The sequence below is a fragment of the Lepidochelys kempii genome, chromosome 13, assembly GCF_965140265.1.
Source record: "Lepidochelys kempii isolate rLepKem1 chromosome 13, rLepKem1.hap2, whole genome shotgun sequence".
NCBI classification, from domain to species: domain Eukaryota; kingdom Metazoa; phylum Chordata; order Testudines; family Cheloniidae; genus Lepidochelys; species Lepidochelys kempii.
Genome location: NC_133268.1, coordinates 26,249,424 through 26,262,497, shown reverse-complemented (window position 1 = coordinate 26,262,497; position 13,074 = coordinate 26,249,424). Strand labels below are relative to the sequence as shown.

The 13,074-nt window shown below is 39.0% G+C and overlaps 1 protein-coding gene across 8 annotated transcripts in view; it reads left to right on the top strand.

Moving 5' to 3' along the window:
* The window catches only part of ITCH (itchy E3 ubiquitin protein ligase), a 116,565-nt gene that overhangs the window by 59,243 nt on the left and 44,248 nt on the right, over nt 1–13,074 (top strand). For 7 of the 8 annotated variants that reach the window (XM_073309885.1, XM_073309879.1, XM_073309878.1 and 4 more), the window contains 4 exons: nt 424–466; nt 4,720–4,889; nt 6,625–6,859; nt 12,657–12,752. In XM_073309885.1, the coding sequence (XP_073165986.1) occupies nt 424–466; nt 4,720–4,889; nt 6,625–6,859; nt 12,657–12,752 (544 nt within the window). Of the gene's footprint in view, nt 1–423; nt 467–3,271; nt 3,342–4,719; nt 4,890–6,624; nt 6,860–12,656; nt 12,753–13,074 lie in introns of all 8 variants that reach the window. The other variant, XM_073309883.1, reaches the window with a different exon arrangement.

Below are 13,074 nucleotides of genomic sequence, written 5' to 3'. Positions count from 1 at the left end.
TTGCTTTCTGCTGTCTTCTCCTGCCACCTGGAGAGCAGGGAGAGAAGGACATTAAAAATAGCTCTGCAAGGTGGAGTTTGGCGGTGGAAGGTTGCTTGAATCTGTCATGGGGATAGGAAACAAAAGTGATTTCTCATGATTGATGAACTTATGCAATTGGCAATATCACGCAGTAGCTGAATAATATTCAGAGTCTGTGTTACACCTTTGAGGGGAAAGAATATATTGCTCTTTTCTTGTGCTCCTCAGTACTAATAGCTTAAAATGTGACTGGTACATAGATTTGTGTGAAAGAAGCTTTCACAAATGGGAAGGTGCTCTTCATTTAACCTCAACGTTAGAAATGAATTTGAGTGTTGAATATTTTCTACCTTGAAATCTACACTAAATAAGTTCATTGCTTTTCTTTTTCCGGTGTTTAAGGTCCCACGCAGAACGATGGTTCCAGAGCAAGAAGCGACACAAGGTAGGAGTTCGTTTCTTGCCTGAGTTGTTAATGTGCTTCTTTTAGATTATTATAGCTGTGCAGCAGCATCATTATACTTAAGCTTGCATTATGACTTTTGTTTAAAGGTCAACCTTTCTAAGTACTCTAAAATCAATATGCTCAATTGGATTCCTTTGAAGTTAGGTGCACCGTGGGAGAGTGCAGGGTAAGGTTAGTAGTCCAAATTTGAGGTCATTCGAGCTAGGGGTTGCAGAGACAAATCCCGAAAAAAATAGCCACTATTTCTAAAATTTACAGCTAAAGAAAGCTTATTCTCAAATAAATTTGTTAGTCTCTAAGGTGCCACAAGTACTCCTTTTCTTTTTATGTTCTTATTAGTGATACAAATTTGGCTTCATTTGACCAAGAGGTTCCTTGAGTTACAAGCCCCCTCCAAAAAAAAAAAAAAAAAGAGGTTTCCTTCTGCTGCCTTGTATTGTTAAACTGATAAGTACTTAATGATTGAATGAATCCCAGACCTTGCTGAGATTAATGGCTGTGAGTTCACAAGGCTGTGCCTGTGTAACTGATTTGGCCAGTTCTTCCTTCTCCCAGGTCTTGGGCCTTATCCATACACAGACCTGCTCTGGTTAAATAAAGTGGTTTAGTTAAATCAGTGCAAACTCATGTGTTGATATTCTTAATATGGTTTAAAAATGTTTATTTTGGTTTCGTTTAATCCTGCTCCTAATTGATTTAGATTAAATTGAAACAAGTATGTTCATTGCTCCAATACAATTCAGTTCTTATAGGAGGTCTTGATCTTATTGAAACCATCTCTTTCAACATCTGGGGCCAGTTCTGTGAGGGCTCTGAAGACAAAGAACTGAAACTTTGAAATTGACTGTGTGTTCAGTAGACAAGCTACTGCATTTTGAACCAGTTGGATATGTAAAGGGGGATGTTTTCCTTCTTAGGTACCAAGGCTATGTTTCATCCTATCACATGTTGAAAGCCATCTCTGCTGCTGAGGCAATATGTTCTGTATGCCTCCAAACAGAAGGACCTCTCTGCCCTCTGAGAGCTGCTTTTATCAAATATATGAGCATCTGAATTACTTAAACAATCTCCATACCAGCTACAATTATATGATGCTCAGTGAGGGTTTAACTTGGGACAGCCTATGTGTTGCTTATATAATGAACTGATTCAGAATGTGTGGGTAGCGTAGGTGTTCTTATATATCACATAACATCTTTTTATACATTGTACCCCCCATCCCAGGCTGATTTTGATAATGTATGCAAGAGTATAAAATATAATGCTCTTGACCTTAATGTTCAAAACCAGAGTAATGTGTTCTGGGACTGAGCGAAAACTAGGCTTTAGCGCTAGTAAATTTCAAATCACTGTTGATTAGCACATGATCAAATAGTCACTTATTTTTAAATTCTTTGGGGGCAATAAGGCATAGTAACTTAAATTATCACGAGCACTGTCCCTGATACAGAGCAGAAGTAGTGCTGTATATTTAGGTCAAACATGTATGTAATTAGGCTTGATTCCACATATCTTATGAAATACAACTTGGGTTCCTAGCCTCTTTCTTTTTTTGAATAAAAAATTCCAAGTTGCAAATAATATGTTTGTTATAGAGATACTTGGTTATGATTCCCTAGATGAGATTGCAAGTAGTGGTCCACTGTAAAACTTATTCTGAGCCATCCATACTGGTCAATGAACAATCTACATTTACAGAATTTTATTTTCAGAAGTGTTGAGTCTGATTAGTTTATATAGCAGCAATTCTAATATCTGGTACAAAAAAGGTCTTCAGTTATTGAGTCATTTATATCTGAATTATGACTTATGTAAAAGTTTTTGAAAATCCATGATAGGCAGAGGCAGTGAAGCCTGCCGTTAAAGTTGTCAAACATTTTCCATAAGTCCCTGTTTTCAGTTGCTTGTAATTTTGTCAGATTTGAATAATTCAGGCTGAAATTTTCTATGCTTGGTTTCTGCCTCAGGCTGAATTTTTTTAGAAAGTTTCAGAAAAACAGTTCAACCATTTCCAAAATTAAGATTAAGAAAAAATAGGTAATTTAGCCCCGTTATGCTTTTCTACCCATTTTTCTGAAGAGCACAAGTGCCTCAGTGCTTTAGAGCAAGCACTTGAAATTTGGCACAGGGACTGTGCCAGGGAGAAGTGCCTTTGCTGTCCCTGTGAAAAACCACCCAGCTACATCCGAATTATAAGCCTCCGATTTGAAATGTGTACATGCTAAGTATAGACTTTAAAGAGGTTGCTGCTAAAATCTTCGAACACTGTATGTGCATTGAGAATGGTCCAGTTAGGGTGACTGGTCCCGATTTTAGATGTCCCGATTTTATAGGGACAGTCCCAATTTTTGGGTCTTTTTCTTATATAGGCTCCTATTACACCCCCCCTCCCGTCCCGATTTTTCACACTTGCTGTCTGGTCACCCTAGGTCCAATCCCATGGAGGTCTTAAATGCAATATGTTCTTGAGCGTGTTGCCAAGGTCCATTCAGTCTCCTACATGATAGGCACAGAGCTACAGTTCAAGATAGAAGGTGTGGTCTCTTGTGTTCAGAGCACTGTCCTGGAAACCAGGAGGACTGAGTTCTCCCCAGCATATACATAAGGGGCCAAATTAAAGTTGTACAGATGGCATTAATTTTTCTGGCATTTACTAACTTTCAGTGCTTGACTTGCAACCTTAACATACTTTCAACGTAGTTTTTGTATTTATATATGTGTATTTTAACTCGCTGTTGTGATCGTTATAAACCAGTTCTCCTTAATTTCTGTTTTTGTAAATAGTCTCATTTGTTGGAGGTTATGCAGGGATGCCATCACATAATAATTGTCAAATCAGCGTGACGACCAGTTGGTATGATGGCCAATATATCTTAAAAATTTGTGTTGTCTTAAGGTTTAACAGAACTTTACAATTCAAACGTAAAAAAGCAATGCCATATTGTTACCCATAACAAAGAAAGCTTTCAAATTAAAGCAGCCAGTAGGAGCACATTACAAACTCTTTTGAGTACTTTGTGGCTTTCTCTAATGCTTCCTCTTTAATGTTTTTTCCATTTCTGATGGAAGGAGCTTCACAAATTGTTAGTACCTTGGGAAGATCCTTGTATCAGAAGGGGGCACAAACACTATCTAAAAATCTATGGCAATTCAGTTGTTGGATTATAGAATTGTCATGTGATCCCTTTGGAAATGAAGTTCTTGTTTCCTTTTCCAAACCCCTCAGCAATCCATTGTCAAGGAAATTACATTGGTTTTTTAAAAGGAGTGCAGTTAGTTTGGTTTATTACAGAGGCTATATTTACAAGTAAATTTCTCTGATATAGCAAAAATGTGACACTTAGTGTCAGGATTGTTTTACATAATCTTAGCTTGTGATTTCTCTACTATTTAATATTGTTAAACAAGTGTTTCCAGTGTATCTTCTCTTGAATTGCACTTAGCAACCTTAACTCTAAGTTAACAGAAGTTTTTTGTTTGTTTTGATAAATTTAGGCACGGTGTATTAAACAGTCTGAAAAATGGGGATAATGCCTGCTTTTCAGGAATGATGTTAGCTTAATTCCTTAATTTTTATTAAGATCTTTTAGATCTATAAAACGGCACTAGAGAAATACAAATATTGTATAAGTGTAACCTGCAAATACTGAAAATAACTCTAAATTGTGCTTTCCATTTATTAATTTCCCTTTACATAAACTCATGTGTTTAATTCATAAGTATTTCCTCTGATGATGGATTACTTTATTTATTAAGGTTATGCTGAAAAATTTCATCAGTATCCTAGTACAAAACTGATTTTTATAAGATGTGTTCACACTGGTGTGAAAATCGTTTAATTAAAAAAAAAGTTTTGAAAGCAAACTGAGAATTTTATACAGATTTCCAATCCCCATCTGTTCTGCTGTTTCCAATATTCCTAGTCCATCCTTCCAAACATGGCCTCTTGCTTTTCTTTACCTCTGTTTAAACTCCTCTGCAAGTGCTTCCTGTTAAATATATTGCAACCAACTTAAATTCTGTATAGTTGTATGTCTGGATTGTGAAGAGGTTTATTGCTATAACAAATATGTAAACATATTGTACAAAAACTGTTTGTTTTGTATAATATGTTTATAATCTATAAGATTTTCAGAATTTCCTCTATTTAAAGCCATAATAGTTTAACTTTTCAGTTCTAATATCTTCTACAAATTCCTAAGAATTCTTGTTTCTGTTTTTCCCCCACAAAGGGCTAATGCAAATGGCCTTGAAAGCTATGAGGATGCAGGATCCAGTGAAAGCAAGTCTGTTAATGGCAGTGATTCTCCGTTACTCACAAATGGGGTCTTTAAACCTGCTAGGCCTCCCAGGCCCTCCCGACCACCTCCACCCACTCCTCGTAGACCCTCTTCTGCAGCTGGTATGTATTGCAGTGCCAAACATCCATTTAAAAGCTATTTGTAAGTTACATTCTATTTGAACAGTCATGACCATTTCTAATATCTTTTCCTCAGATGTACTGATCACATTTTTTTAACAAGTCCCCTTAAGAAATGCTCTGCCACCGAGAATTGATCTTGCTTCCTGTCTTTGTACATTCTTGCTTAATTGCTATTTTTATCATTAGAAATCTCTCATTTCATGTCTGTGAAAGAACGGCTATATTGCAACCACTAACAAGTGCAGAAAGCCCCCAAAGGGCCTGATCATGCAAATACTACCAAGGATAATGCTTACTACTGTAACATGTCCAATTGACTTTGATGTAACTACACTAGGTAGTAAGTGTTGGAAAGACTGGTGTCTAAAACAGCCTTCCTGAGTAGGTAGCAGCATTGGGTCTGGTAGATTACAGTGGGTGTTTGTTACAAATCTGATCATCTATAGTGTCAAAAACTGTCATATAATAGCAAAAGACTGCCAAATTCTTAATATTTTTTTTTGCCTTAAAATAGAGTAGACGTTTTGTTACTTTTTATCATATGCCAGTTGCTTACAAAAGGCCATGACATTCAGGCTTCTCTGATTAAGTTTAAGTGACATCCTAGAGTTTCTTAGGAGACATTATCTTGAGCTGTGGACAAGTGTAGGTAGTATCTATGAAATGTATGTATGATGTGTTATATAATCTGTATTCAGAGATAGAGTGCTTAGAAAACCATATTTGTAGAAGAAAACGCAATTTTTCTTAAAGGGACGTTTGTGGGAGTCGGTTTCCTCATTGGAGCAAAGACCAGGCCATCCCAGCAGCCCACTGAGAAGTGGGAATAGTATTTGATTGAATAGCCAGTTGCAGGTGCAGCATGGAATCTTCTCAGGAAAGCATCTATAGTGAATGCTGTCCCCTACGGAGCTCAGGAAGTAGATTGAATCAAGACTTGGCTTCTTCTTTTTCATCCACTAAACTACACTGCATCCCTCATTTATAATATTTTAATATAGCTACATGGGCAGTGCGGCTCTTTTATCTCTTACAATGCTGAGATCATTGTTAAGATTATTGCAGTGTTTGTTTAAAAAAAAAAAATACGGCGAATGTGCATCTCAACTTTTCAAACCTACTTATCTTGACCAAATCAAACACAATTTTTGTTTTCTGTTTTTTCCTAAATAACAATATGCTGCTGACCAAGTTGAAACTCTAAATGCTTCCCTTTAAAGTTTTCCACCCATTGTTGTTGGGTTTTTTTTCTTCTTTCTCTCGAGTGAAGTTTCTTTCCAGATAGATGTCGTCTAATTTCCTTTTTTGGAAATTTGCATTGTTCATTTGTAAAATAATAAAAACTAAGTTTTTAAAAAAAAGTTTGTTTAATAAGAAGGGATTTATTTACATACCTTCAATATTTATTGAAAGTAGATAACTTGCTATTATAAAGATAATGAAGTGTTCCATCATAGAAATATAAAAGCTGTCTGCTGGTTCATGATACTACTAGGAATGTAGCATTCCTGCAAGGTAGGAAAGAACTGCCTCTGAGTTCCAGTAAGGTAAAATATGTGGTTTTACACCTTCACTTTTTTGACAGTCCTATTTTACTAGCCTTTGTTTTTGTGGATTAACAATTTTCTAAAACAGATTTCTTGGGTTTTAAACAATAATGAGAGAAAACCAACTAAGAACCTTTCTTCCATTTTTGTTTTCTCTGATTTCATAGGATGTGTCAATGGTCCTTCATCTATGTCCATAGAAAATGATGAGTCCAGTGCAGGATCCTCACCAAGTACAACTCCAAATGCACCTTCAGAACAGAGCCTTGAGGGGGCAACAGCTGGAACAACAGTTCCTGCAGCTTCCGCTTTGACCACGCCTCCAGTATCCAGACAAGTTCAGCCAGTAAATCCTCCGTCTCAGACACACAGTACTGTCAGTCAGGGTCCTCTTCCACCTGGGTAGGAGTTCAGTACTATTGTACAGTTTAGTTCTGTTTTATCTCACGTAATGCAAACAACCACAGCTTCTGTATTTTGCCTGGTAAGACTATCTGTGTGGTTTGATTGGTTTTCAGGCATAGGTTATGCAAGTAAGAAATTAAATTTGTTGGTATTTCTGTTGTCTTTGATAACATGCCCTCAAACTTTTGAGCTTTTATTCATCTGGCAACCTTTGTCTTCAAATCGGGATGTGATCACTTAGTAGGATATAGGTCTTAGTGAGCTAACATTGTTATTTTGAGGAAAGCAGTTATTGCTTAGGGTAATCAGGATCTAGAAGCCATTCTAAAGTTCTTAATTCCAAATAGCCCAAGTCCTGTGAACACTGTAGCCGTGATCCTACGTAGTCTTCAGTTGTAGAATTTGCCAGAGAATCAACCCCTTGCCACAGAATTGTGCTTCAGAATGTAAGCATTTTTTTCTTCAAAACTGCGTATCTAAACTTCATGATTGTGAAGAAAACCTTTCCAAGGTGACCAGTGTAATTTATTAAGTGTTGCCTGCCTTAATTTGTAGGCAGCCTGAAACAATAGCTCTGAGAGTGTGAATTGCCCCATTCACCATACTTGTATGTAAACTCTGAAATCAAATGATAGTACTGGAAATGTCAACCTCGAATATTTCACTGCTGATCATTTCAGCAGAAATGTAAAGCTATTATAGTTATTCCCGAATACCAAGTTGTCTCATTCTTCAGATGTTAAAAGTCCCAAATGCTGTATAACCAGTTACCCACTGACAACTTCTGTGATGCAGATATGTGCTGTCTGCAAAAATCTGTGGCAAAATGAACATTTAGGGACTTAATAAAATTGAATTTAATGACAAAAACTATAACACATGGGGTACAGCTGTTCTAATTGTATTATTAATTTTTAAATTTAATTAAATAAAAAGCTCAGTGTTTTAATTTACCTGTTGTTGCCACAAAATTTACATGCAGTTGGCCGCACAGTAAACAGGGTCTTGTGTATATCTTTTATTGCACCAAGATCACAGGTGTGTTGATCCTGGAATACTGCTCAGACCAGCTCCAGTTTAAGGACTTGGGACTCCTAAGATGCTTTCTTTTCAGGACTCATTGCCTGCAGTGCTTTTCCCATTCATCAGGCAGCTCCCAAGATGCTGGCTAAGAAGTGCAATTTTACTAGATTCCCAATCTCTGAAATTTCTAGCATTTCATAGGTGAGGATTTTATTGAATTTCACTCTGTTGCCAGTACACCAAAACACTTAGTAGTAGCCTGGTACAAGAGTCCCCATAGAATGGTTGGGGGAAAGGGGAACAAACAAGTAGGAGAGGATTTGAAAAAATATTTTAATCTGTGGGCACTTTAGTCTTTTCAAGAGTTAACTCCTTTTTGGATCTCCAAACGGAGGGAAAGTTACCAAGAAAACTTAGGACCCTGTCTCTTTGTTCCTGTTCCTGTCCCTGCCCCATCACTGACCACTCTTTCAGTTTCTCTTCCTCTCACTTCCCTAGTCATCCTTTGACCTCTGCCAAACAGCAGACAATGCCATATGCTCTCACTCACATTCAGTCACACATCTGGCAGCTTCCTCTTCATCATAGAGATGCTTCCTGGCTCCATGCCACCAAGTTTTCATCTTTGGTTCGTTCTGCTGTGAGCTATTCACCCATTGCCGCTCTTCAAGTCAAAAGAAGATGGTGTGCAGGGTTGGACTGTCTTCATAGAGGGTTTCCTGAAGCGTCCTTCCTTAGCCATAGAGGCACCCTCTTTCCAGACTTTGCCACAACCCGAAGAAACTAGCCTGAAGGCATAAAGCACCTCAAGACTAGATGGTATCCATAGGGTCAAAGAAACATTTTTAGTGTCTTACAGAATTAAAAAGCAGTATTTGTGCTATATGTCTTAAATAGCAAGTTGTATAATTGCATTGAAGTTTGCTGCACTGCAGTAAATAACTAGATGTTTACATTATGCTGATCTTAGAGCCTCAGCATCTGGGCTAGAATAGTTTCCCTACAGTTCTGAACCATTCTGTTAGTTTACTGTGGATAAACTGAGCTGTATGCAGTTTGTCATTCTTTTCCATTTCGTGCCATTTTGTCACCCTCCTATTCTTTCAGATATTTACATTATCTTGCTGTGCATCTAGAGAATTAGTGATAAAGTTTAAAATTTTAAAATAGTTCAGCTCCTAATTTCAGTGTCTGCAAAGTTTTATTCGGGTTTATGTGCCAGCTTGCTCTTTTCATATTATGGATCCAGTGCCACTGACATGACATGGATAAAAATTGGATTCAGACTAATTGCTCCTAATTGACTTCTGTCATCTTTGTGGCGCACGCTTCAGATATGGGGTGTTAGTTCTCTTAGTACTTAGTGGGTAGAATTCCATCCCTAGCCTATTTGGAATTTGATTGTTCATTCTGCTTTTGAAGTGTTTGAAAATGTTTCCTTTTAAATTCCCCTTTTAAGTATTATGTTGTACCACTGCCTCCTGTACACAGTTTTAATAGATCCAGTGAACAAGGTACTAGTTATAAAAGTGCTTTGCAAATAATAAATACTTTATACAAAGTAATTATAGTATTTCCGTTAGCTTTAAACTGCAAATGCATGATTTGAATAATTTTCTACCTGAAACTAGAAACACACTGTTGTTGTTCTTCGAGTAGTGTCCATCTGGGTGCTCCACTTCAGGTGTGCATGCGCCCCATGAGCCTTTGATCAGAGATTTTTGATGGTAGTATCTGTTCATCCTGCACATGTGCCCTACATATCCTTATGCCCGGTACCAAAGACCTGGGGCTGCATGGACGAACCACCCTCAGTTCCTTCTCAGCCACCTCAGCCTATGACAGCATCTACCACTCAAAGTTTAGCTTTAGAATGTGCTAGTTTTTAGTTTAGTTTAATGTAGTTATTTACTTCTTTTTTAATTTATGCTTGCACTTTATTTTTTGTGTGACGCTTGTTTTATGCTTATTTTAATCCTTGGGGTTCATCGCCAGGATATGTCAGGATCTCCAGGATTTAGGTGCTGCTTTACCTGCTGGGAGTCTGTTGGACATTCCTGGTGTATTCACTGTTTAGGGGATACTACACTTTTGAGGGAAGTGTGTATCTGCTCAGCCTTTAAAAGCAGAGCTAATAAAACCTGGGAGATTAGAGTCGGGCTCCTAGTGATGGCCTCAAATCCAGGCCAAGAGAACTACCTTGTACATTGGCCTCCAGGTGAGATTAGTGCTTTGTCAATCTTTGCACCGCATTCACCCAGGCCTTTGCAGGACAGACAGTCAGAGATTACTGGAAGGACTCATAAAAGGAAGAGTACTAGTTCTCCTCATAAAGCGCCTATATCAAAAAAGCCTGTCTCCTCAGAAGAAGACTGTTGGAGATCTCAGGTCCCGGTCTGGGTACCGCTGAGTCTCCAGACTCCTTTGGTGTACTGTATCTAGGGCTCTGAAGTCTTCCAAAGGTCACGGTATCGAACATGGTTTAATACTAAAGGCATCCTCTGTACTGCCCGAGAATGACCATACTACAAAAGAGTCTAAACCTCTACCTCCAGAAAGGCAGTACCTACAGACTCCATGCTACACTCAGTACCTAAACAAGTCACCCAGGCTCCCTTGCTACCGATGAAGAAACAAGCATCTCACGCTATTTTGGCACCCCCAAAGCAGTCATTGTCTTTGGTACCAGCAACATCCACTAGATGGAATCCACCAAAACAGTTTCAGCCCCTGGTACTGACACTGGAAACTTGCTCCTTTTCAGTACTAATCTACATCAGTCATCATGGGGGAGTGAGGTTCCTCATTCTCTGTTCCAAAGCAAATAAGTTATGGAACTCTGAAGTATAGCCAACCACATCCTCATTTCAACCTCTTACCTTCCAGGCATACAAAACACCATGGCAGACTCTCCCAGCCGACATTTCTCCTGTGGTTATGAATTGGAACTGGAATTGTGGGGTTCTCAATCACATTTTTCTGGCTTGAGCCCTTCAAGACCTGTATGCTGCCACCGCCAATGGGAAATACAAAAAGCTCTGTTTGAGAGGAAGCTTTGGCCTTCACTTCCTCGGGGATGCCTTCCTTGTTCCTTGGTGGAGAGGTCTCTACTATGTATTTTCTCCAATGCCACTGATCGTTGAACAATATCAAATGAGATTGAGCCAAAATCATATTGATTGTTCCAACATGGGTAAGACCAGTCTAGTACCCTTACCTAATTTGTCTAGGTTTTTGTCCAGCATGGAGTCTTCTGCCCATTCCCCATTTGCTATCTCCGGACTTCGTTCAGACTCTTCATTCCAACCTGGAGATTCCTCATCTCAGAGTTTGATGGTTCTTGGATATAGAGACTTTCTGTTCTGCAGAGGTGTGAAAGGTACTATTAAATACTAGAAAAACATCCACACAAAAGTGTTATCTTCAGAAATGAAGGAGATTTCATCACAACGTTCCACTGTTCACTCTCCCATCTCAGCTGTCCTTGATTTACTTGTTGGAATTAAAAAACTCAGGACTCTTTCTGTTCTGTCAAGGTTCATTTAGTGGCTATAATAATCTTTTATTCCTCAACTGAGGGATTCTCAGTGTTTGCTCATCCCACAAAAGTAAGATTCCTTAAAGAATTGATGCACCTTTTCCCTCCAGTTAGGAACGGTGCTCTCGTATGGGATCTAAACTTGCTCCTTAATTGTCTCATGAAAACCCCCTTTGAGCCAATGGCCACCTGTTCTCTTCTTCCCCTGACATTGAAAGTGCCGTTCTTGTTGGCCATTGTTTCTGCCTGAAGAGTCAGGGAAATGGGCGGTTGAATGGTGGACCCTTCGTTTACAGTTTTTTCAAGGACGCAGTTTCATTGCGACCCTATCTTAAATTTCTACGTAAGGTGTCCTCTGTATTTCACATCAACCAAGTCAATCCATCTCCCAGTTTTTGTCCCAAAGCGAAATCGGACTGATCAGGATGCTACTCTCCATGCCTTGGATCTCAGAAGGGCATTAGCTTTCTATTTGGGCAGAACCATTTAGAAAGTCTCCCAGACTGTTTCGATCAGTCAGCAATTGAAGGAAACAGAGGATCCACAATCTCCACCCAAAGATTCTCAAGGATCTCTGGATGTATTATCTCCTGCTGTAAATTTGTCAGTGTATCCACTCTCCTTCTAGAGTTCTAGCCCATTCTCCATCTACCTCTGTGGCATTAGTCATACACGCTGGAAATCTGCAAGGTTTCAATCTGGACCTTGATATATACTCTTTCCAAAAATTATGTGACAGTTTATTCCTTTAGAACTTATGCTGCAGTTGATAATGTAGTCATATATCTTCGGTATTAGATTCGTCTCCAAAGCTCCTTCCTCCTGATGGGGATACTGCTTGGAAGTCATCTGATGTGGAGCACCCAGTGGGACACTACTCAAAGGAGGAGGAGAGGGTACTCATCTTGTGCAATAATTGGAGTTCAAGATGTGTGTCCCTATGGGTGCTCCACTACCCAGTCTCCTTACTCTTTTTTTTTAGTGTTTCCTCCACGGGGCTTTGCCGCGGAGAAGGAGCTGAGATGGTTCACCCATGCAGCCCTGTATGCTCTTGACAAAGAGCATGAGAATGTGTAGGGCGCATGCACGGACTGAACAGGTACTACTACCGAAAATCTCTGATCAAAGGCACGTGGGATGTACACGCCTGAAGTGAAGCACCTATAGGGGGACACATCTCAAAGAACTCCACTTACTACACAAGCTGAGTAACATTTCCTTTTTTAATTCTAGATGGGAGCAAAGGGTGGACCAGCATGGTCGAGTATACTACGTAGATCATGTTGAAAAAAGGACAACATGGGATCGGCCGGAACCTCTTCCCCAAGGGTGAGTCTGTGGAAGACATCTAGCCTCTGGTGATATGTCTAGGCTATAGTTTAGCTCAAGTTAATTGATTATTAATTAACTTGAGCTAGCGGACACTTTGGATATTACACACTTATTCCAAGGCACACACATTTGTGGTTTGTACTAAGCTGAGCCCTAACGTAAATACCAAACACTAGTGGAATGTCCAGACTAGCAGGTATAAACATGTTGGCTAGCTCCAGTTAAATTTCTAGTGTAGATAAACCCCAGGAGACTTTGTGACCCGCTTAAGAGCTTGCATGTGCTTTTTGGACCATCTCTATCCCTATATGAGTGGCAC